General features: G+C 43.6%; 2 protein-coding genes across 4 annotated transcripts in view; both read right to left on the bottom strand.

Moving 5' to 3' along the window:
* LOC310958281 (ATP-dependent 6-phosphofructokinase, platelet type-like) overlaps positions 1-11,744 on the bottom strand; it is a 40,852-nt gene extending 29,108 nt beyond the window's left edge. For all 3 annotated transcript variants that reach the window (XM_083929145.1, XM_083929143.1, XM_083929144.1), the window contains exons 1-7: positions 11,561-11,744; positions 5,357-5,430; positions 2,203-2,280; positions 1,594-1,783; positions 1,320-1,485; positions 959-1,003; positions 503-611 (exon numbers count right to left, since the gene is read on the bottom strand). In XM_083929145.1, coding sequence (XP_083785271.1) covers positions 503-611; positions 959-1,003; positions 1,320-1,485; positions 1,594-1,783; positions 2,203-2,280; positions 5,357-5,430; positions 11,561-11,669 — 771 coding nt within the window. In that variant the 5' untranslated portion in view covers positions 11,670-11,744. The remainder of the gene's footprint in view (positions 1-502; positions 612-958; positions 1,004-1,319; positions 1,486-1,593; positions 1,784-2,202; positions 2,281-5,356; positions 5,431-11,560) is intronic.
* A 9,745-nt stretch (positions 11,745-21,489) lies between these two features.
* The window catches only part of LOC310957343 (nuclear receptor coactivator 2-like), a 43,488-nt gene continuing 39,213 nt past the window's right edge, over positions 21,490-25,764 (bottom strand). The window contains exons 18-22 of the mRNA XM_083927870.1: positions 25,109-25,532; positions 23,135-23,360; positions 22,893-23,043; positions 22,446-22,526; positions 21,490-21,731 (exon numbers count right to left, since the gene is read on the bottom strand). Coding sequence (XP_083783996.1) covers positions 21,720-21,731; positions 22,446-22,526; positions 22,893-23,043; positions 23,135-23,360; positions 25,109-25,532 — 894 coding nt within the window. The 3' untranslated portion in view covers positions 21,490-21,719. The remainder of the gene's footprint in view (positions 21,732-22,445; positions 22,527-22,892; positions 23,044-23,134; positions 23,361-25,108; positions 25,533-25,764) is intronic.

The raw sequence follows: 25,764 nt of genomic DNA, 5'->3' as shown, positions 1-25,764 counted from the left end.
CAAAGGTTATAGGTTCAAGTCACGTCTTTACATTGAGTGAAAAAGTCATTAAGAAGTATGTCTACACATTGTACAGCTAATCAAACATAAAATGTCACACAGAGGTTGTGGGTTTGAGTCCCACAAGAAGCGCTTATTTACATTGAGTTGAAACTCATAAAGAAGTATGCGAGTCTGTGTCTTTTTTTACAGTGTGTCGGGCTCTGTGGCGCAATGGACAGCGCATTGGACTTCTAGTTAAATATCAGAGATGTTATTCAAAGGCTGTGGGTTCGAGTCCCATCAGAGTCACTTCTTTACATACAATTCAAAAGTCCTAAAGAAATATTTGTCTGCATTTAGAAGCAAGTGGCTCTGCGCATCATAAATCTAGTCTAACATAATATATATGTGTGTGCATCTGTGTCTTGCTCTACGCATTGGACTTATTAGCAAAGGATACTTGGACATCAGGTGAAACAATTAAAATATAACATTAAGTTTAGTAGAATGTGTTTGTTACCTCAGACAGTTTCTGACACATGTTGTCCTCCCAGCCATCTTCAGGAGGCATTTCTGGGAAAAACACCCAGTCAGCTCCACATGCCAGGGCACTGACCAGGGCCAGGTATCTTCACGCACGCACGCACGCACGCACGCACACACACACACACACACACACACACACACGCACACACACATATCATTAATGGCATTGCATTATTTTTGTACTGATACCAATATTGTTGTGAAATATTTAATCTACACAACCTGAACAGACTATTACCCAATACTCATTGGCATGGGCCTCACTTCCACAAAAATAAAGTACTTTTAGGGAGCCATTATTAAGGCTTGTGAGTGTACTAGCATATTTAACTTAAAGACCATACACATTGTTATATAAATACAATATATGTTCTTATGTGTATGCATGTGGTTTATATCTCTCTGTACTGATGTAAGGTGAAGAGCCTACCCGCAGTGCCTGCCCATGACCTCCAGCACAAATGTCCTCTGGTGGCTGGAACAACAGTGAAAAGCAAAAGAAATGTCAACATTTATCAGTCAAACCGAGGGGGATGGTGTGTTAAAACAGGTCATTGTCTTCTAAGAATCTTCATATTATATCTTATCTTGCTACGACTTATTCTTGTTCCACATACAACAAGTGTTGCTGGAGTTGTGACCCGTTTAGACTTCTTTCCCCTCTCCATGCACCTTGGAAGTAGGTGAAGCTGTACCAGAATCCCCCAATCCCCTTGCTCCGACTAATCATTTTTGTGTGTCTTGTCACATTTTTACTTGTCTGGTCTCATCTTGTTTCAGGATTTTTTCACCTCTGAGCGGTTGTCATGATGGCGTCCACCACCTCGATGATCCTGTGCAGTGCAGAGTCAGTGCCGATGGTCATGTCCGTGCCACAGAAGTCATTATCGATGGAGCCCACCATGCCAACAATGTGGAGCTCCGAGTTACTGTGGGCTGCCTCCTTATCAATCAGATCTGAAAGACACAAGCGTGAGTGAAATAAATTCATAAACTTCAGTTGTGTGTACAGTTACAGTGGTGCGGTATGTAACGTAGACTAAAAGCCCTGCAGTGAGCAATCACCCTGTTGGAGGAGTTCTTCCAACAAGCCGCTCCACTCCTCTCTGAACAGGTTGGCACCGGTCAGGCTGCCGTCTCCACCAATCACACACAGGTTGGTGATGCTGCGCTGGACGAGGTTATGTGCGGCTTTCAAACGGCCCTCGTGGGTACGAAACTCTTTACAGCGGGCGCTGCCGATGACTGTGCCACCCTGAGGGAAACACAAATTACAATCTGAAATCTCATTATTATCTCCATAGATCTATCTATCTATACCTCTATATATGATATCTTGTTTATAGTGTTTCTCATCTACAGGATAAATCTTTTTTCAATGTAATCCACATTAGACAACATAAATCTGACTATGGCAAACAGTATAAAGGTCTAATTCAATCACAGACTCATTTAGTTCAAGCTCAAAGCCTTGTTGCTGAGTCAGTTCCAACGATCATCACAGATGTCCACCAACACAGTAGATATTCCACTGTGTTGGCCCAAGCACCGATACCGCTGCTTCTCCGTCAGAAAGCATTTACATAGAGCATTTCATGGTGCTTAAACATACGGCGATAACTACAACATTCACACAGTGTGTGGACTGAAACAGCAGCAGAGAGCTCTGCTCACCACTTGCAACATGCTGGAGACGCTTTCCCATGTGGCCTCTTTGATGTTGTCTCCTCCATCCACCATCCCCTGGTATCCCTGAGAGGAGAAACGTATATGATTAATATTTACTGGATCATTTATGATACACATGATAGCTTTCTCTTGACTATGGGTAACTTTATTCTAACCCTGAGCAATAATATGTTTAGGGCTGCAGCTTTCAATTGTTTTTTTTTTCATTATTTAATGAATTTAGTGTATAAATGTCATATTTTCCCCAAGACAAAGCTTTGGATGACCAACAGTCCAGGACTCAAGTGTGCTATTACATAAGACAATAACAATTATCAAAATTTCCATCAGTTCATTTTCTGTTGATCAGCAGAATCATCCGCAAATGGTTTAAGCAGGAAACATTTTTGAAAACAACATACCGTATTTTCTGCACTATAAGTTGCACCTAAAAACCTTCAAATTTCTCAAAAGCCGACAGTGCTCCTTATAATCCGGTGCTCCTTATATATGGACCAATATTGAGCCACAACAGGTCTCGCAACTACAGTGAGCAGCTGCCGACTCTATTTTTCCCCGTAGAAGAAGTAATGCGCGGTGCATGTTGAGATATACGACTGTGCGAAGCGTGCCGTTTCATTTCCATTTGTGTGTTTGTGTAAAGAGCCCAAAATGGCTCCTGTTAAGAGACATGCTTACGACGCAGAGTTTACACTCAAGGCCATTAGTCACGCAGTAGAACAAGGGAATAGAGCAGCAGCCAGAGAGTTGAACATGAACCAATCAATGGTGCCGAAGTGGAGGAAGCACTGGAAGGAAGGACTGTTTTGTTGACATTCCCTTTAGCTCAGCTTCATCTAATGGATGCAGAACGTAACCCCAGCCTTGACTGTAGCGTCTGTTCTATACGCCTTATAATGCTGTGCGCCTTATATATGAAAAAGTTACAAAATAAGCCGTTCATTGAAGGTGCGCCTTATAATGTGGTGCGCCTTATAGTGCGGAAAAAATACGGCAATCAACACAGAATGAGAACTTAAATATGATATTTTGGTGTTCGATGTGTTTTAGGTTCCGTATTTTTTTATTTAGTTATCAAAATGTTGTGTATGCTGATGCAAACTACCAGCTGGAGTCTAAACCAAAAGACGACACTGTGGCACTTTCATCATTCACAGCCCAGCGTGAGTTTGAGGCCGATGGGGATGAGATTGCAGCCAGTGAGGGATGAAGCCCTGACCCTGGTAATCCAATTATATCCACACTGAGACCAGATCATCTCTATCTGCCCCTGTCACTGCTTTCAGTGGTGTCACGCCTGTTCTAACTGCACATACATCCTCAGACATTCGTGTGTTTTTATCTATAAATGGCTGTCGTGTGCCAAGTGTGCCACAAGTGGGATCAAAGCCCTCAAAGCTGTTTATCAAATGTGATTTTAAGAGGAGAAGAATATTTTACATTTTACTAATTGACTTTCTATATGACGAATTATGTGTAACGCACGATGGAACAGCCATGAACACCTGGTCTAAGATGCAACAATAAACATTGGGGATGTTTTATATTGTGCAAATGAATATAACTGTTAAAATATGGAACAGGCCTGAAGTGAAATGGGGAGCGTTTAATAGCTAAAGTGATGTTAAGCATAATGGTCATGCATGGTCAACGATGTACCACTGATCTCTCCATCACCAAACTCAAAATACTAAGTATGAGGAGGCTTTATCTATAACATGTGCATTTGAAAACTCAGCTATTCACCATGAATAAACCAATGTTAAGCACACAGTAAAGTTTCCATATGAATGCAAATATTTGCCTTGCTACTAGCTGCTCATAAATAGAGACAGAGCTTATAGGGAGTTTGAGCAGGAAGTGTGATTTCCCTCTGGGGACAGTGAGAAGATAAGATGACAGGGAGACAGGCCAAGAGTCCAACATTCATATTCACCAAGAACAAATGAAAAAGCTAAATGTTTTGCTTTTGTTGCAATTAAAAAGTGATATCAACAATCGCGACCTCTTTCTGCAAGTGAAATAATACTGTGATATGTAGGGTGGGCAGCGTGGGCAGCGTGGGCAGCGTGTACAGTCGTGTTTGTTACTGTTTGTTACTAATACTGTTCATCTGCATGCACGGCCACGACACAGAGCTGGTATCAAATCAGGAAAATATCGCATTTATGACCCAGTGACTGAACTGGCCCTGAAATCATTACATAACATCTACAACATCCATTTTGGTAGATAGTCTTTTGTGGCTAATCTTTTGTCATAGGAACACTGGCAATGCTGTCCACAAAAAACAATGAATGAATAAACAATGAAGTATATCGTATCATATCATTTTGCAATGTATCGTTCTGTATTGTATGTTAGTGTAAGGCAGGGGTGTCAAAGTGATCCAGTAAAGGGCCGTGTGGCTGCAGGTTTTCATTCCAACCAATCACAAACACACCTGGTCCAACAAATCAACTGTGTGAAGACAGTTCAGGTGATTGAGTAAGTCGAGTCAGGTGTGTTCTTGCTTGGTTGGAATGAAAACCTGCAGCCACACGGCCCTTTACTGGATCAGTTTGACACACATGATGTAAGGCAACTATTGCATACTGACTTTGTTTGGCTTCTTCTTGAAAAACGGCAGTAGCAATAAATATTATTTGTGATTGGTGAATTTAGATGCTTACATTTTTGCAACCCTGTAGATAGATGTGCTGGAAGAATCATAATTTTCTGATACTATTGGGCAAAGCAGTGTTTTAAAAAAGTAACAATAACATACATTTCATAAGCTTTCTTATAAGTTCACCCCTATAGAAAAAGCAACTACACAAACAAGTAAAGCAAAAATAAAATAAACCATTTCAGTTGTTTGTTTAATTGTTGTTTTAATTTAAACTAATAAAGAATTCTTTTTTTTGGTTGAGATTTTATGTTTTTCAACACACTAACACACTAAAAGTTATCTGAATTAACCTTTTTAAGGTCACAACCATATCATGCACAACAATATTCCGGTCCTGCTGGCCCAAGGACAATTACAGCCTGACAAGGACGATTCGTCAGCACTAAATTAGCTCACTGTCAAATGTGACAAAGACCGCAGACTCCCCAGAGGCCACGTCCGTAGCCCGGGCCATGAGTCATGCCTCACCTCGTGGATGAAGTAGACTTTTGCTCCCACATAGATGCCCATTCGGACGACGGCCCGGACCGCCGCATTCATACCTGTCAATGGACAGAGAAGAGTCAGTGGTTGTCACGGAAACAAACTGTCTGACTGTGTTTGACATGGTGTATAAATAGCCAAAGAATTGAAACAGATAAACTAAGAATACATTTAAGGAGCACAAACAAGGCAAAAAATGCAATTCAGGAGTATTTACCATACGTTAGAAAAGAAAAGAAGATCTTAAAAACAAACATGTGTTCAATAGACATTAAATGCAATGACAGACAACAGTTCGACCTTTCTGGAGGTCATGGTGGACAGATATCTCACACCAACATCTACAGCCAAACGCCCGTGAAATCAGACTATAAGTGACTCAGGCTTTTTTATTGTACTTTCCCACTGAATCTGCCACAGACAAATAAAATTCCTTCCTTCGGACATATCGCCATTTAATAAGTTTAAGAACTGACAGGCAGAGAGAGAGAAGTAGTAAAAATAGAAGCATAAACAGAGAGGGGGAGGAACCAGACTGACCAGCAGACAACAGGTCACAAAAGAGAGAGAGAGAGAGAGAGAGAGAGAGAGACAGAGGAAGAGAGAGAGAGACAGAGGAAGAGAGATAGAGAGAAAGAGAGAGAGAGACAGAGAGAGAGAGAGACAGAGAGAAAGAAAGAGAGGAAGAGAGAAAGAGAGTGAGAGATACAGAGAGAGAGAGAGAGAAGGAGAGAGAGAGAGAGACACAGAGAGAGAAAGAGAAATAGAGAGAGAGAGAGAGACAGAGAGAGAGAGGCAGAGAGAGAGAGAGAAAGAGACAGAGAGAGAGAGACAGAGAGAGAGAGAGAGGAAGAGAGAAAGAGAGACACAGAGAGAGAGACAGAGAGAGAGAGACAGAGAGAGAGAGAGAGCGAGAGGAAGAGAGAGAGAGAGGAAGAGAGAGACAGAGAGAGACACAGAGAAAGAGAGGAAGAGAGAGAGAGAGAGACACACACACAAAGAGAGAGAGAGAGAGTGCCCTTGAGAATATTGTGCCAAACTACAAAGTAAAGTCTGTCTGAGCACTTAGTGAAATTAGAAATGGGACAGGCTGTAAATCTCAGACCGACTCTGACTGTGATCCAAACATAAATCGGTGTTTCCGTCACCATTGCCGCCCCTTGGAAAGAAAGAAGCTGAATATTTTATTCACCTAATGTGCATTTTTTTCATTTCAGCTCAGTGTGAGACTTTTTACTGCGTTGGTGCTTTTTACTGTCAAAATGAGTTCTGTGCTCTGAATGAAATGCCTGCAGCAGCACCCGAGTGACACAGCTTTGAGGTGCACGTGAGACAGAGCCACCTGTTAAGGGACTATGTTCAACCAGCTTTGGGGCAGTACACGCATAAACAGCTGCAACAGGTGCATGCAGATTGAGAGCTGTGACTGGGTCTTGTGGTGGCTCAGGGGTTAGAGCAGGTGCCCCATATACAGAGGCGAAAAGTCCTCTACGCAGGGGCCCCTGGATCTCTGACCTGCAGCCCTTTGTTGCATGTCGCCGCCCCTCTCTCCCCCATTTCCTGTCACCCTCCAAATGTCCATGAAAAGGCCTGAAAATAATCTTGAAAGATTAAATACTTAGGAGTTATTCTACCGTAACTCTACCGTCGCTCTACTGCACCATTGTGACGTAAAGAGAGCTGAGCCGGAAGGCAAAGCTCTCGATTCACCGGTCAATCTTCGTTCCTACCCTCACCTGTGGTCATGAAAGCTGAATTTTGGGGTCCCCTGCTAAAGCTGCTGCCCCCTGCGACCCGACCCCGGATAAGAGGCTGAAGATGAGATGAGATGAGTTATTCTACTGGAAAAAACTGGGTATAAGCCCATAATAAAATGTTATTGCAAGTCATTTTTTCTAAATAACCATTTAATTGTTAAGTCTACAAAATGTCAGAAATTAACAAAAAGACATCAAATAAAGACCGAAAGTTGATGTTACTAAATTGCTTGTGACTCACAACAGTTGGAAATGTTACAATGTCTAAGGTTAGAGGGGATCTTTGACAGCAGTCCACCAAACCTGGGACCCACTGTGGCTCTGACTCCTGATGATGCCGAGGACACTTCCTAGTGCCTGAAAGGAGAAACCCCCAACCCCACCCCCCTTCTTTTTCTTTAATTACTTTATTTACTTGTATTATTATTTCCATTTTGTCACATTGTACCTTAATAATTGATGTCATATGTTATTTAACTACCTAGCTATTTACTGTGATTACGTCTGACGTGGGTTGTCGGGAGGGCTAGTTTGATTCATGTTGGGTTTGTTTTTTTTAGCGCTTTAAAGCAGACGCTCCGACTCAGTATGCAACTGTTGTAGTTTATTTTTCCTGTCTGCAAAAATTCAATAAAGAAATAATAAAAAAAAAAACTACAGTACAAGACCACTTCAACCACCCTGAAGGGTCTCAAGGCCAGATTACTGTGAATCAACCTGCTTGTTAGACTAGTGTTATGCATTACTGATATGAAATGATGAGGACTAATTATAAAGGCAGGAGGCCTCTTCCTGAGCTCCTGTGAGTGAAGCCAAGCAATGGGCACAGCAGGCACAAGCTGCCCCAAGCGCTCTCGCTGCCAAATGTCCTCCCACATCATACGCTTTAAACCACACGTCCCATTCCCTGGCCCCTGTCTGCAGAATGTGCCCGAGATGTGACTATTCCCTGGATTACAACGTCATGATTAAGGCTCTGTTCAGACAGAAAACAGTGCTACATATAACAAATGTAGCGCCTTACGGTGTTAGAGTGGCACTACAGAGGGCTCTGTGAATAAACACAGGCTCTTCTGGTGAAACAGCTGAACCTGGATTGTAGATTACTTTGCAAAGACAACAATGTATTTCTGCTGGTTGTTTAATTAATGACAGGCACTACAATGATGGGTTGAGGGGTGTGAGAAGGTTTCAGAAGACCCGGGAGGATGTAAAGCTTGATCTTTTGGCAGTGATGTTTGGTTAAACTGAACTAGGAACTAGGAACTATTTTCTCTCATTGAGTGGATTTCTTTTAACCATGACAGAAAAATGTGAGGGTCACCAAGGGTGATCTACCGTACCTTTACTTCACACCTATCCAGGTGAACTGAAAGTGTGTGCTCTGTACGGCGGCAGAGTCGCAGCACAGGGAAGTAGAAGTGAGGAGAGTTTACTGTAAAGACAACGGCCAAGGATTTGGTGTGTCTATGTTTAGTTTCCGAACAAGGGAAATTACATTTTTTCACTCTGTTATTATATTATACAGGTTACACGCGCACACACACACACACACAGGCCCGAAATACACACATGCACAAACAGGACCTATAAACATGCAATTAATGGAGAGATGTTAGAGCGAGGGGGCTGCCAGTAGCTAAGCGCACGAGCAGTTTGGGGTTCGGTGCCTTGCTCAAAAGCACCTCAGCAGAGAAAAGTGCCCAGGAGATGAACTGGCACCTCTCCAGCCACCGGTCCACGCTCCATTCATGGTCCACACAGGGACTCGAACCCTGTGGACTGAGCTACTGCCTAGTCAAGTATTGACCTTTGTCCATTAGGAGTCCTGACTCCAAGATGTAAGAAGAAGAAGAAGAAGAAGAAGAAGAAGAAGAAGAAGAAGAAGAAGAATTCCTTTCTTTGTCCCGCAATGGGGGAATTCAATTTTCACTCTATTTTTTCATTTTACACACACACACACACACACACACACATGCACAGACAGGACCTATGTACATGCAACTAATGGAGAGATGTTAGAGCAAGGGGGCTGCCAGTGACAGGCGCCCCGAGCAGTTGGGGATTCGGTGCCTTGCTCAACAGCACCTTGGCAGTGCCCAGGAGATGAACTGGCACCTCTCCAGCCACCAGTCCACGCTCCATTCATGGTCCACACAGGGACTCTGACCAGCGACCCTACGGTTCCCAGTCAAGTCACCTATGGACTGAGATACTGCCGCCCAAGATGTAAGAAGTGAATCCGTACACGAGTTTCCTCCTAACAGCGTTTAGTGCTACATCACAACGGGACAACGTTTCAGGCCCCAGCCCTTCACCAGACAAGTGTCCTCCTGACCCCAGACCAGCACCCAGTAGTTATGAAAGCGAGAGAGGAGGACACTGTTAATGTCCGACTCAGGTGGCCCAGTTTCACTTACAGATGCTACCAGGAGGAACATTTGCTGTTACACGTTATTAAGGTTGGCTCACTGCAATATCCAGCATGGGAGTTGATGTGCTGCAGCAGCCTATAGGCACACAGTGTTACATAACAGCCCGTACACCAACAAACGCCAGGGTTAACCTACAGCACTGTATGTAGGCTGAAGATGGGCGGGCACAACGCGGATAAACCACAGAAGGATGATAGGAAGGATACAGATGAGATAAAGGACTCGTCTGATGAAGTTTCAGGAAGATTACAAGAGCACTACAAGGATGTTTGAGTGACACATTAACACCATAATGAATTATGAGACCAGCTCTAAAACAATGATCTATGAATATGAATTATAAGCAGCATATAAAACTATACTGTGATATTCATTTTACCCCATCAACCCCTTATTTATCCTTATTTATAAGGGTAACATTTGAGTTTATTTGCACTTTCATGTTCTTCCACCACATCCCACATCACTGCGTACTCGCTGCTGCTCACGTAGGCGGCCCGGTCTCCGTGACAGGAGGTGTGAAGTTACGCGCAAACACACCGGAAAAGGATAAACAACGCCTTCAAAATAAAAGCGCCGCAGCGCAAAGGGAGACATGTGACGTTTACTGTGAAAGAGTCAGTCGGAAGCGGGCTCTCTAACTTGACACTGGTCCTCTCACGACTCATCCGCGATGCGAGGCACGTGTCTCTGCATGTCTACTGTGATGCACGAGCGTTGTTCCCGATCAAAAGTGCATTAGATCACGATTGGACCTGTTTAGTCAACTTAGTCAAACTCTTAATGGTGGTATATAGGGATTCTTAAAGGAACAGGACACCTAAAAGCTCCAAGTCAGTAAACATAATAATTATGAAATCATATCATGTAGACCTCGACTACTCGATTGATTACAAAATGTCTTCAATGATTTAAAAACTTAATCAACCACCAGCAACAACAACAACCAACTCTCAAATATGGATGTTTCCTGGTTGTATCTGTATCTGTGGGGTTGGGACAGACAAGACATTTAAAAGACATCACCTTGGACTTTGAGAAACTGTTGTGGACACATTTTATAGACCAAATGATTATTCGATTAATCAGGAAAATAATCATCAGAGTAATCGGGACAGAAAATACTATTTAGATGCAGACATAATAATAGGGGCTGGACTAATTATGGGAATTCTGTGGAAACACCATGCATGGTTCACTGGAACTGATGATTTAATTATGTGTCCTGGAGGCACCGTGGATGCGCGCAGGGACGCAGATACATGCGCAAACACACACACACATGATGCGCCATCGAGGCTTTGCTGTACAGGCAAAAGCACAGCCCGGTAATGCTGCAGGGTGCATGAGGAGAGAAACACCTTTGGGAAAAAGAAAGATGCCCTTTGAAATATTCAGTTCTCGCGATCACTTGTTGCTATTAGCGTTGCTTTCCATATGATCCAAAAGCACCTTTTCCCAGCCTGGGTTTTTCTGTAGCAGGCCTGGAGCATCAACACTAAACATCTGCTGTGTCCATGATAAATAAATAATAAATATAAAGCATCCATGTAAAAGTGACCTGTGTGAAATGGGAGCGTCGGCTGTTGCGTAACCGCCGTTCAGATTAATTGAACAGCCTAGAAATAAATAAGAAGGTGGAATCATGGCCGCACAATAAGAATAAAGGCCTTTACGCGTGTATACACCATCTAACTTTCCCTCTGTGGTGCACCGAGACGCTTTTAAGCCGCACCCGCATCGACTTGCTGCGCAGGGGCATGTCACTGGAACTGGAACGGGTCCTTTATCGGACAGACTTGAGACCACTCTTCCATTATCGGACAGGTCTTGAGCTAACGCTTCTGTTATTTATCCTATTGAATATGGACCACTACTTTAGTATGGCGAACCCGACACAACACGGGTTGAGAGCTGAGTGTCCCGCAGTCCATGAGCGGTTACATTGGTGGACTCGGGCAGAGCCGGCGTCCGTCCGATAATGGAACCGCACCCACCTTGGGCATCTCCTCCGCTGGTCAGCACAGCGATGGATTTCCCGGCTCCGGACAGATTCTCGAAAAATTTCCGGGTGTCCTGCCGCTTCGGTGCCGCCGCGCCAGCCATGCCTGTCCCGGGTGCCTGTCCTGTCACCTGCCCCCCAAAAAAATACAAACGTACAATTCAACAAGGCGTCCTGCTGCTGCTAACACGGACGGTGTCTGACGGGAGGAGAGAGACTGGAGTAGGACTGCAGTGGTCTCACGTACACACACCCCCCGACCGAAGATCGTGCATTAGTTAAGACGACTCACTCCGGGCTTTAAGAAGAAGAAGAAGAATGACTTTATCCCGCAACGGGGACATTTCATTGTTTCACTCTTATTATTAATCAGGTTACACACACACAGGCCCGAAATACACACACATGCACAGACAGGATCTATACATGCAATTAAGGAGAGATGTTAGAGCGAGGGGGCTGCCAGTGACCGGCGCCCCGAGCAGTTGGGGGTTCGGTGCCTTGCTCAACAGCACCTCGGCAGTGCCCAGGAGATGAACTGGCACCTCTCCAGCCACCAGTCCACACTCCATACATGGTCCACACAGGGACTTGAACTAGCAACCCTACGGTTCCCAGCCAAGTCACCTATGGACCACACTTGGACAGACATGAGCCTGAAACCCCGTTTAATTTAAATAGACGTCCGTGTGACTCAAGTCATTTGGTCTCAAGACATTTTTTTGTTTGGGCAAGTCAATTCAAGTTGAGCCCCTAGTTAAGGCAAGTCGTGCCATATCACTTTTTACTTTTTTACCAAGATGCTAGGGCAGTAGCCTACTGGTCTTGTTAAAGAAAAGACAAAGTAGCCCCGGCCACTGGTTCTCCAACTGTGGTACTTGTATTGCCTGCTATGTGGTCATGCTCAGGAGTTAAACTGTGATGCCCAGAGAGTGAGCAGAGGTAACATGAGTGGTTTGAAAACACTGGCATGTCAGCAGTGGCGGATTAAGGTGGTCAGGGGCCCCTAGGCTACTTTTCGTTTGGGCCCCCCATATTATTATGCTGCGTCCCAGTGCCGTGGGAGGTCAGACCTTTCTTACCTCCAACTCGGGAAAAGTGCACTGGAAAACTTGTGGAAGTGGAACCTCCAACTCGCTAACACGGGGGAGCTCAACCAACCCCCGACCTCACCAAGATAAGTGGGAGAACAATGGCGCCGCCCGTGGAGACACAGTTTGTAATCGATAGAACGTCAAAGAATAGGTTATAAACGTTACTTCCCTGCATGTAGTGTTATGTTAGATACTGCAATCTCAACACAACTAGTTTTGAATATTCTGGCATGAAAATATGAGTTATAATCTCTTAGCATATTTATATATATATATATATATATATGAATGTTTGTCACATTCACCCGTTCACACAGACATTCACACTGATGGCAGTGGACATCTACATACCATCTAATCTAACCATTCACACCACATTTACACACCCATGCGCAGCACGGGGAGCAAATCGGGGTTCAGTGTCTTACCCAAGGACACTTTGACATGTGGACCAGGGGAGGTGGGGATCAAACCACCAACCTCTCGAATGGAGGACGACCCACTCTGTCACTGAGCCACGGTCGCTACATTAGTTTGCAGACTCCTATAATTTGCTATTACAGTATATTTTTTCTATACACATTGTTTAATTTTGATGAAATAAAAATCTAAATCTCAAGTGTCACAGCAGTGCGGTGCTGCAAAACTGAAGGCTCTTTGTAATATTGTACCCAGTTCCAGTTCATAGCCATATGCGGAGCTTTTACATATACGGCTTCAGATCAGTGGAGCTGAATACCGCTCTAATGTCAACCAATGTTATCCACCGCTGGACAATATGTTTATTAACGTATTCTGTGTTTTCTGTTCACGTTCGGCTTAAATGGTCTGGAACGCGTTGAAGTCAGAGCTCGTAAACTCCATGTAGGGTAAGTCCCATGTCCCAGGTCTTAGGAATGCAGCATGAATCCTGCTCTATCAGAAAAAAGAAACGCTGGAACAGAAGAAGTGTCCTGTCAATTTAGGAACTTTCTTCAGCAGATCTTGGTCCCGTTGTTTTCTTTTTTGTGCTCCACATTTCCTTTCTGACAGTTTGCTGCTATCCGGCTGCTCAGTATGATGTCACACCCTTTCAAAGTACGATTTCCAGGCTCAAACAGACACAACAGCCGAACATGTGACCAATAACACCAACTCTAACGTCAGTGAGACGCCTTTTTCATCCGTAAGAAAGAGGTGAAATGACAATTATGTTGATCTGTTCAAACAACAGGGAACACGGCACTGCAGCGTTTCTAAATCATGTTCTGAGAGGACGTTACGTCAGGACTGTCAGCCCGATACTGTCCAGTAACAGTGAGTGAGGAACCCAGTCACAGGATGGCAGCTGATTGGTTAAATGTGTCACATATCTATCCAATCAGTGACATCATTTTAAAAATAAATGTTGGGGGCCCTTAGGCTGCAGCCTGGGCCAGCCTCTGCATTAATGCGCCTCTGCATGTCAGTTCTGATGCTACCCTGTTCCCTACAGCGTGGCTGTGGCCTACGCCGCTGCATTTTGACATTGGTGTTAGTGGTTTCTGAGGTGCTACGTCACTGTAATAACCCTATTGTAATAATAAGGTTGAAAAATAATATATCTCCTATGTAGTATCAGGAATTTTTCCATTTTTTCATCCATTCCCAGTTTGTGGTGTGGAAACAGACCCAGAGTGAGAGCTCGTTATGTCGCCTTTCCTTCTTTGGTTCTCACGAGTCCGGCTCCTGAACCAGAGACTCGGCCAATCACGCACGGGTTTGCCTGAGTGACAGTTGAATGATCCAATGGGCTTCAAGATCACGTACTGTAGAAACACACATCGACCAATTGCAACGGAGACTGTGGCCTTTCAGTGAGGGAAGAGAATACACCTCGTTTCTTTATCAATTCATAAGTTTCTCTCATGCAAACACGGAGAAGTGAGTGTTATAACATCATGAAAAGTTATAATAAGAAAATAGATTATTAGATGAATTATGTTGTGGCAGAAACAAAGAATTGATCACAAATACAACATTCTCAGATAGGCCTATGTCTGAATTGCTTTTATACTTATATAATCTCTGTGGTCCTCAGTAATTCTAATGTGTATTGTAATATAATGTTCTGAAGGAAGCCTATGGTATTCATATCAAACCTTAAAAACTATATTTTTACAGGCCACAAGTGGAGAATCTCAGAACAGCTGAGAATATCTGGCTTTTCATGAAGTTAAGAAGAAGAAGAAGAATTCCTTCATTCGTCCCACAATGGGGAAATTCAATTTTTCACTCTATTTTTTTCATTTTTACACACACACACACATATGCACAGACAGGCCCTATATACATGCAACTAGTGGAGAGATGTTAGAGCGAGGGGGCTGCCAGTGACCAGCGCCCTGAGCAGTTGGGGGTTCAGTGCCTTGCTCAATAGCACCTCGGCAGTGCCCAGGAGATGAACTGGCACCTCTCCAGCCACAAGTCCACGCTCCATTCATGGTCCACACAGGACTGAGCTACTGCGGCCCTATTATACAGGTTTATGACATTTTTAACAAGTGTGACCTGGTTTTTTAACTGTTTTCCACACAAAGTGTCCTGAGATCACTTCTGCTATGGTTTGCACTTTAAATGAAACATAATTGAATTATTGAATCAAAAAGGATGGTCTTCCTGGTTCCCAGCTAAGTCACATATGGACTGAGCTACTGCCGCCCCTTGAGCAACTGTTTGCTGCTGCAAGCTGTAGCTCACAGACTACGTCTTTTCATGTACAGTATAACGTCTAACGCTTGTCGCCAACAACGGTGTATTATATTTCATAATGATATATTCAAGACAAAAAAGTTGATTTGAGAGTATGTTGGGACATGTTTCATACCTCCACTGGCGGACTGTGGAGCTGCTGTGCCATTAGATTGGAAGGGCCGTGCAGAGGACGTCAGCCACTGGACCTGTTTCAAGTTCCTTTCTGCAGACAAGGGTCGTGACAATGCAATGCACTATGTACAGAATGTGTGTGTGCGTGTGTGTGTGTGTGTGTGTGTGTGTGTGTGTGTGTGTGTGTGTGTGTGTGTGTGTGTGTGTGTGTGTGTGTGTGTGTGTGTGTGTGTGTGTGTGTGTGTGTGTGTGTGTCTATCTGTCCTTGTAGCTCTATTATGTATATTAGTATGTGGTTAAAGACATTTGGCTGCTCCTCACTTCTCCAAAATGCAAGTTTAACATTTGAAATACCGAACTTCTTGATCTGTGTCTTTGCACACAGTTACACATCCAAACGGTGTTCATTATATTACACCTTAACATGTGAGGATGATATCGTTTTCCAGCTCATTTAAAGCTAAAACTATGTCAGTTTAGTGCGATATTAAGCTTCAATACACAAATACATGTTATGTGAAAGAGCCATATGGTATCAACATTTAGCTGTCGAACTTTGAAGCTAGTCAAATGTTAATTTAAGCAAGGAGCAGTGATTTCTTTCAGTGTTTAGACCATAAATTGATTCAGGGGTCCTGAGAAGCCACATATAGAGACATAATCAATAGCATCATTCATCCTAACCTGAACCATCCCATGGGACTGGAGGATTTAGGAAGCCTACATTTTGTTTTGGCATTTTATCAGAGTATATTCGTCATAATTGTGTAACTGAAATTGCCTGAATAGGGTCCAACCCCTATCCAGGAGTACGGTTCCAGAACCGAGACTGTGTGTGGAGGTAAGCCCCACCAGATCTAACTGGTAGCGCTTCACCTCAAGCTCCGACTCCTTCCCCGACAGAGAGGTGACATTCCAAGTCCCAAGAGCCAGCTTCTGCTGCCCGTGTCTGGTCCGTCGAGGCCCCTCACCTTCACTGCCACCTGTGCAGCAGCGCACCCGACCCGAGTGGTTCCTCCTGCGAGTGGTGGGCCCACAGGACGGAGAGGAGGGGTGGTTCGGGCATCGGGTAAGGATGCCCCCTGGGCGCCTCCCTAGGGAGGTGTTCCAGGCACGTCCAGCTGGGAGGAGGCCTCGGGGAAGACCCAGGACTAGGGGGAGAGATTATATCTCCACACTGGCCTGGGAACGCCTCAGGATCCCCCAGTTAGAGCTGGTTAATGTGGCCCAGGAAAGGGAAGTTTGGGGTCCCCTGCTAAAGCTGCTGCCCCCGCGACCCGACCCCGGATAAGAGGCTGAAGATGAGACGAGATGAAATTGCCTGTTGGATCAATACAGTGACACTCCGTAAATGTGATAGGAACATTCAGAAATAAATAATACTGGAGTATGATCACATGTTCATCTCCAATCCCTGGAGAACGTCGCCTCCTGCAGCTGTGAAAAGAGCACTGCACACGCAGGGAGAGATGATCTCTGGGAAATGCATTTTACCAGATTACAGCGATGAAAAAAATTGCATTCTGATTCATGTGATAGACAGTAAGTGTCAAATAGTGTATGTTAAAAAAAACAGCCATAATGCAGAAACAACACACCGGAATAAAGGCGATTTGCTTCCTAATCAGTGGACCTTTGCCCCCGCTGTCTAAAAAAATGGAGCATTTACAACATTTTAAACACATTAAAACTGTATTTAGCTCATAAAGTTAAACAGCTATTTAATGTGAAATGAGTCCACATAAATTACAGACAGCAGACCCCATCTTGTGGCGACGTGAGTGAAATAAAAAGCACACTATCGCTATTATCTGTGCGTTGATCTGTCACAGCTCTGTTTTTGGGTGTGGTAGAGATGGAAATTGAAATGAAATTGAAATTGGATGAGAAGAAAACGACAGCTTAACGTAAGATCAGGATATTTCCCTAAACTGGTTAAAATAAAAAAAATGAAAGCTGCAAGCAGTGATGAACAGGCCCTCGCACCCCCACGTGTGTCTTAGTGCACTGTGCTTTAAACAGTGAAAAGCTCAGGTAAATCGGATTAAGTTTGTCATATAAGGCTGATTTCCTGGTGCCATGAGCTGGTGCTGTGGTTGTTAGTCTGTAGTGGCGAGTACTTGTCCTCAGGCCTCGAGTCTTATAATGCATGGGTAGCTTGAACAATGTATGGTGTTGGCGTAGGGCGACTTTCTGGCTGCCATGCCATTAGCCCTAAAATAGGCCCCTCACTGACGCTGTCAGTGCTCCGGCCCTCTTGGGTGCAACTTCCGCCCCTTGATCGTGTTTTTTAGGGTCATTGTGCGATTCATTGGGTTATTTTGCCCTCTGCCCCCCTTCAATTCTGACACTGTTCCTAGTGAATGAAACAGAAACACAAGAGGCGGTCTGGCTCAATAAAAATAATTTATTTACAGTGGCATGAATCATAAATTAACGAGCAGCATTGGCAAAAGCAACATTAGTCGACAGCTTGCATAAAGTGGTGTGAACGTCTGGACTTCTGCATAATAAAACACCCACACTCTGAATGAACCGTACGTACTGGACTGCGTCACCGCTGAGATATTTAATATGAAGATGAGCTTTGAACACCTGCCCTCTCTGTGACATATTGCTCTGATTTACCAGTGTACTGCGACCGACTCACAGCTGATCACACAGAAACTCAGGAGGAACATTTTAGCTGTATTAAAAAAGGGGCAAAAAGTATATTTTCTACTACATCCTAGCAGAAAAAACAAAACATCTGTCTCTGTGGCCCAGGAGTTCACCTCAGTGATTCTTCCTACAGTTTTTAAGATTTGTCATTTGAAGTCAAAACCTTCTGAGCTTCAGCACTTCACGATAACTCGTTGCCCGCTGTTGTATAGTGAAACGTTCCAGCTATGAAGGGCTATAAAATCTCCCTGTCAAGCTACAAAGAGCATGGTGACATATTTGCTCAGCTCTGCATGTTTCTGCTGCAACTCAGCTTTAAGATCCTGATGGCTGCAGCTCTGATGCAACAACACAGGCACAATGATTTCAAATATTCTGCTTGCGTTGTTGTTTAATGCCTCGGGAACCACCATCTCCAGGGTGATCGTAAAGCCCTTTGACCCAGGGGAACACATACAGGAGCTAAATGCAATGCTTTGGAGGATTGTTGCATTTTTCTAGAAACAAGATCTGAGGTAAAGATGTAATTATGACATTTTTAAAAAAATCTACCAAGTACAATATGAACATGTCCTTCTTTTCAGTGTTATTGGTGTTTTTCAGGTGGATCCCGTCGGTTTAAGACCTGTTTCTGTTTGAAGTTTGGACACTTTTAGACCATTTTATTTGACTTTCCCAGACTACAGCATTTCACATTTGAGAACTCTTAGCTCTAAAAAAAGTTTGGTGAAATTGAAACATTTAAAAAGATATCCTGCTTCGGATGTGTCCGCTGCTGTCACGGAGAAGCTGAATGTTTGCATTTCCAATTTTTGTACGTTATTGAATTCATGCTTAATCGTATCAGTGTTAGCGCAGTCCTGCATTAGGGTTAGATCATAACTTGAATATGGAAATAATGCCACGCACAGGCCAGCACAGCGTGTTCAAAAGCCAGAAAAAGACACGCTGATGTGGCTGCACTTCCCACTGGTCACCAGCAGAGAGCAGCAAAGATTTAATTGAATGCCCCTTTATGAAACTAAGAACACTGTGTTAGTGAGGGTGGATGGACCTGATGTACTGAATTGTTCACATGCGAGGTGAAGCGATACAGTTGAACGACAAACACAATCATCTGTAATTACTGCAGTGTTATTGTAACTACCAGAGTTCACACGCTGGTTAGAAAACTGCTTCCGGGGGGGAAATAGAAAAGTCCTGCTTGTCTAAATATTACACCTTAGTTCTGAAGTGTTAAAACACTCAATCAGCAGAATGTGACACGTATAATACTCCTGTACACCTTACAGTTATACACCAGACAGAGAATCACAGATCTAAGGCAGTATGCTTTGTCTTTAGCATCTTTAGGTACTTACATGAATTACAGTATTTTGCAATCTATAAAATATTCATCTATGATTCAAGAAAAAGCTTTTATATATATGTATATATATTTAATGTGTATATATATTTATATATACACATATATACATATATATGTATATGTAAGAGTGAAAGGAGAGTATGAGTAGGAGTTACTGTACATGAGTTACACTCTTAATTGCTTAAATCTTTGCAGAGAGTTTGACATTCAGGACATTTCCATGGCTTTGAGGTTTTACCGTAAAACATTTGGGCTTTTACAGAATGCTAGCACGCTGGAGTATAATTGACTGTGCTGAAACCCCCCCAAAAAAGCATTTAAAAAGTCTTCTCAGTGTTACATTTTCAGTCAGTTTGCATTTTCACATTCTTATTTGGGTGAGAAGAGTCATCTCATCGTTACAGTATGTCACTGACAGATCTCTGGACCATCTGAAAGTAGAGACAAAGGGATTCAAGAAATCCACCTGGCCAGTTACAGTCAGTTTTGTTCTTAATTACAAGCTTATATGAGACAGCACCTAATGAACAGAGAGAGCACCTTTCAAATGGGTTTGATTAAAAAAGGATTGCCAAAATAGAGGTCCAGTGTGTAAAAGTCCACACGACTAAAGGTAAAGGCTCCGGGTTACCTGCTGCTCTTTGTTACATAGAAAGGTTTCATTCAGAACTACTGGTGTGTTTATTGGGCCCATTGGGTCAAACATCCTTCTGAGGCTGGTTTGGATTTGTATCCATCACCAGCACATAGAGGAGTAGCAACTGTCTTGTTGTTCAAAGATCACAGCTTCACCCACGGAAAGAGCCGACACAGCAAACAAGACGATTTTCAATTATCCTTCAGCATGACAGAGAACTTCAGCTAAGTGCGTCCTGCGGGCCCTTACATCGCAACCATGAGTGTAAAGTGTCATATTTAAATGAATCACAGTAAAATGGAGATTAGTTCAACACAGTTTTTAGAGGCAAAGTTGCTTCGGAGGCAGAAATCATTTCATTGGTCTGATCTCAGTGGGCGGAGCAAACAATTTCCAACAAAGTAAGTTTGGACTGAAAGTCGGTCGGTATAACACGGCTACAGACCAGGAAGCAACCTCCGAGGCTGTGAAATGAAGCCGACGCAGATGTACCAAAAACTGCAGTTTATTGAAGGATAATTTAGCATTTTAATAAAGCTGCAGTTGGTCGTGAGCTCGCTCCAGTGACTGTGTGTGTGTATTTTACCAGGATGTGACGTTACTCACGCGAGCAAGAGGTCTGGCTCGTTCTTTTGCACCCGGGTTGATAAAGAGAGTTGTTGAGTTGTTGGATAAAACACGTCAGGTAAGAGAACATGCATGTGTTTTGGAACACAGCTAGCCAGCTCTGGTTTAACAAAGATCACAGCGGCATGGAGAAATAAGTACATGGTACTCAGACATTACATTTTGACCAGGATACAGTCTTTGCCCATTTAATTGACTTCCTCTCTCGTTGCATTGTGGTTCTTCAGCTCCACCCACTGCAGTTTCGTTTGACCAACAACATATTTCTGCTCTCCGCAAGATGTTTCTTGGACTAAAGCTCCAAACTGCTGTTTTTGCAATACCACATAAAGGTAAATGGATATTTTAAATCTAAGTATGTACACTATCTATACACATTCACCTTCATTCAAAGAGTCATTTAAATAGGGATACAGCTCCCCTGTAACTACAGCAGTTGAAATATATTAATTTTAAAAATCAATCATTTTGAGAGATTTCCTTAAAGAAAGATATCCTTGATTTGTGTTTGTGCCATACAAAGAATCTCTAAAACTCTTTCAAAACTATAAATAACTGTAAAATATTCTTCATAAATCTCCTCATTTGACATTTTTCAGTCAGGCTCTAAAACAGAACCATTAAAGATAAAATCTACAGGTTTCATTTACTGTATGCCCGTCAGCCATTCACTTCTCCAGTGTCAACCTTGCTGTTTGAGTTTCACACACAAACACACACAAAAATGTATTCTCTCATGTACGCTATATGGCTGTCCTCTCCCTACGGTGCCTCGGCTGGTGTGACAGAGGGAGCAGTGTTTCCATCATGTGTCTTTAACCCCCTGATGCTTCTCCACGAGCTGAGCTGAGCTGAGCTGAGGTGAGCTGAGTAAGCATCTTTTCTGGGCTCCTGTGTTACCTTGTCTCAACCAGAGCCGGGGTCAGCAGAAATTCTGTAAAAGACAGAAAATCACATTAATCATCAAAGGAAATCAAAAAACAACAAACGGTTGGTGAGGAAGCAGTGGCGCTAGTGCGTTGACTGTCAATTAGCATGGTGCTTCATTTAAGCCCATGTGCCTAAAGGTGTTTCAGCTTGTTGCTGGCGTCCTCACCCTCACTTGGAATGATCGTTGTACTAGTGACGTCCAAATGAAGCTTCATGAAGCATTTTCATTATTGTCTGAGTCCACTAGATAGAGCTCTCTGTTCCACAAAGGGCTGAAAACTGAGGGTGCCCTGCCACTGTCCATCCGCACCGCGCCCCGTGCTTTAGGGTACTTAACCCCCCCCTACCTCTCCCCCCGCGCCCCAGGCCTGTTTGTACTCACACTGCCTGGGCCTCGGCGAATGCTTCTTGCTGTCCATACGTCATCACGCCGTAACACGTCACACGCATTGATTGACGTCATCGCGATGCGTGGCTTTGTTTACAAATCTTTCCATAGACCTCTGAGTTTTTGTGCGTCTTGTCGACTGTTTTTGAATCTTTTCATCGACCAAATCTGCAGTAAACACTCCACCTCCACATCACACCAACGTGAACCTTTCGCCGCTGTTGTTTTAAAAGTCCGTGAATTTTGCGATGAAACAAGCTTGAATAGTCGACTATTCAGGGTCGCCCCTAGTATCATTTATAAGTTAACGTGTACAAATCTTTTACTTACTGAATTGGCTTCACCCTCTTGCGTCAACATGTCAATTCCAGCCAGCTGCTCCAGGATCAGGCTGTCGTCTCTCACCTGTATCTGAAAAACGACAACAAACGTGAACTCTAACACACCTGCTAAAAGTCTTATCACTCCTGGATACTGACAATAACTATTGAGGAAATATCTGTATATATCAAAATATGATTGAGAGCTCCTTTTCCTTCTTTTGTAAGACTCCTGGAAACATCACGGGCGGAAACTCATGTCGCATCTTCCGGAAAAATGTAATTTGTGCAAATGATAAATGTCTTTATCTTACATATTTAAAAAAAAAAATCAAAAGGACAAACACAATAAATATCAAATGATAAGAATGAACATTAATCATGGCCCCCGATAAGTTTACGCATTGACATGAAACAGGAAGTAAATACGCTTATCTGAAATGATGCATCACCTCACCTGCTCTGTATTCATGGAGCTCATCTGTGCCGACATCTGGTTCATGCTGCTCCCGTTGCTAGCCATGACTGCCATGTTCATGTTGTTGTTGCTGTACATTCCTCCGTTGGATTGTGTGGAGTACTGGGACTGGGACTGTTGGGGGTACACACTGGAGAGAGACAGATTCAGTCAAAAATCAATAATATTCACAAAAAAAGACTCAAATTGTGGTCACATAAGATCAGGTGAAGTGTTGTCACCTGTTGCTGGTGGAGATGTTGGCAGGTTGCGGCCATCCGGTGCTTTGCTGGTAGCCCGGTGCAACTCTCTGGTTCTGACCCTGGGGCTGGGCTTGGCCCTGGTTCTGCTGCAGCATGGGACTTTGACCCTGCCCCATCCTGGGCGACAGCAGGGGGCTCTGTGGGGTCGCAGCCCCACATGAAAAACCCGACACAGGGTCCTGGTGTTGCTGCTGCTGACTCATTCCTACAGATTGGAGCAGATAAAAGGCTCATAAGCTGCATGGACAGGTACAATAAACAGGGTGGGAACTAAGCAGTCACCCAGTACTGAAAAACCAACTTGTAGTTTTTAGTTGTGGACAGTAACACTCCTACTCTACTTTTAGATAATTAAGTAAAACTGCAAAATGAACACAGACAAGACAAATGGGAATTATCTAAGCCAGAAGCAATAATGAGAAATAATGTCAATGCTGACATTTGAAAAATCCACTTCTTGGTTAAGGCGACCGTATAATTGAAGGACAACCAATAACAAGCTCAATGTCCACAACAGCATGCGGATAATGTCCATCTCTGCCAAAATGCCCTCGACAAGGAACTGAACTGTTTGATGTCTGAAAATCCTCAGGATCATTTTCTGTCCTCACTTCATAAGTTCAAGATGAATCCGTTTTTTGGGTCAAATGAGATTAAGTAAAATTCCGGTGTAAAATCAACCCAGGGTCTTTTTCGCCAAATACGCTCATCAAATAAGCCATCGAGACATTCCCGCCCCCCCCCCCCCCCCCCGTATAAACTATTGACACAGATATCCCGGACAGTCGCTAACAGCCGGATGTGGCTAACACTGATTAGCTCTGGGCAGCACGGTGAAGGCATTAAAACAGCTTTTTTAACCACTAATACTGCTGAAAATAACAGCTGGTGGATGACCAAAGTCAATCCATTGGTGCTTTGTTTTCTGTGTAGGGACTCTTCTCATGCTGCTGCAGAGGTTTGGTGTTATAATGAGAAATATTAGTGGTTAAAAAAGACGTTTTAATGCACTCACCATGCTGCACCGAGCTAATCAGTGTTAGCCACGTCCGACTGTCAGTGACTACCGGATTTCTCCGTTAATAGTTGTTATACGAAATAAATTAACTCGGTGGCTTATGTGATGTATGTATTTGCTGAAAAAGACCCTGGGATGATTTTACGCCGGCATTACACTTTAAGAGTTCATTCACAACAACATTTAAAACACTGAAACACAAAGTCAACAGATAAAGGAAAGATTCTGGTTCACCACTATCAGCCCCAGAGCTATTTACATCTAAAATCACCATATTCAGTCTACTCATTGGGTACTGACAGGGTTAAAATCATAGACAGATATAGGATGGAGTGTTAATCGGAGTATAAAAGCAGAAAAATCATATGCAACATGGTTGATTTTGCACACAAAATAAATTCCAGTGCAAACACTAACACTTTCTATGAAGACCACATCTATAGTACATTATAAGGGCAGTGTCAGAGGTTTCATATCTGCACTCATAAACACACACACAATGCTTTGTGATGTACTCTATCATAAAGCATTATAGATGTGACTTATAATTAGTTGTAAGTTCAAGTGTCTTGTCTCCATCAGTCCACCTCTACTTTATAACTGATCAGGAGCATCAATAACACACCTGAATTTATAATTCATTATAAGTCACATCTATGAATATTTTATGACTGTTGATATAGTGAATCAGAAAGCATCATATGTGTTTAGGAGTGCAGTCATGACACAATATAATTAACTAGAAATGCCCTCATAATTCACTGCCGATGATGTCTTCATAGAAATGGTTCAACTGTACCCAATCAACTTACAGAGTGATGACAACAGTCTGGACAAAGATGATTGTATTTGATTGCCGCCACCACAACGGAAAAAAAGACGCCCATGAAGCACACAGACTACCGTGACAGCGCTGCTCAGCTCTTATTATATACCTGAACTGCTGAACTGGTAGGCACTGTGCTGTGACGGAGGACTCATTACCCCGCTGTATTGCCCGCCTACATTTCCCATCATGCCTTGGCTAGCCAAGTGATGGCTGGGGGAGAGAGGGGAGGAGAAGGGGCTGGAGGAGCCAGGATGAGGAGGAGGAGAGGGCAGGCCGGTACCGTAGCTGGAGGCCGGGTAAGGGAACTGCTGCGGGTTGCCTTGTGGGAGCCGTGGGTTGGTGCCACCTATGGGCACCGGCGTGGGAGCGGCCCCCCCGCTGGGCATGTTAGGCGGCATGTTGATGCCCTGAGTCCGCATCATCATGGCACGCTGCTGCTGCACGTGTTGCTGCTGCTGTTGGCGTTGGCGTAGGTGGTTACTGAGGTACTCGCGCTGACGCTGAGCCAGCATCTGAGCGTTGAGGGTTCCCTGTGGGAAAGACACACAGTAAAGTGACAGGTAAATAAACTAGTAGTTTTCCATAATGACTAGCACTAGTAGCGTTTTCACTGGCCACAGTCGATATTCCATGATGTGTATCTGTAACTTCTATGTGAAGGCCTAAACATCACATGAATCTGATGGGGTCACTTCTTCTACGTAACATACAACATACAACGCTAAGCATGCTTGAGTGCTGACATGGACGAGCAAGAGTCAT

Source organism: Echiichthys vipera (assembly GCF_963691815.1).
Source record: "Echiichthys vipera genome assembly, chromosome: 15".
NCBI lineage: Eukaryota > Metazoa > Chordata > Actinopteri > Perciformes > Trachinidae > Echiichthys > Echiichthys vipera.
The sequence above is the reverse complement of the archived record's forward strand: the minus strand, read 5'-3'. Positions and strand labels throughout refer to the sequence as shown.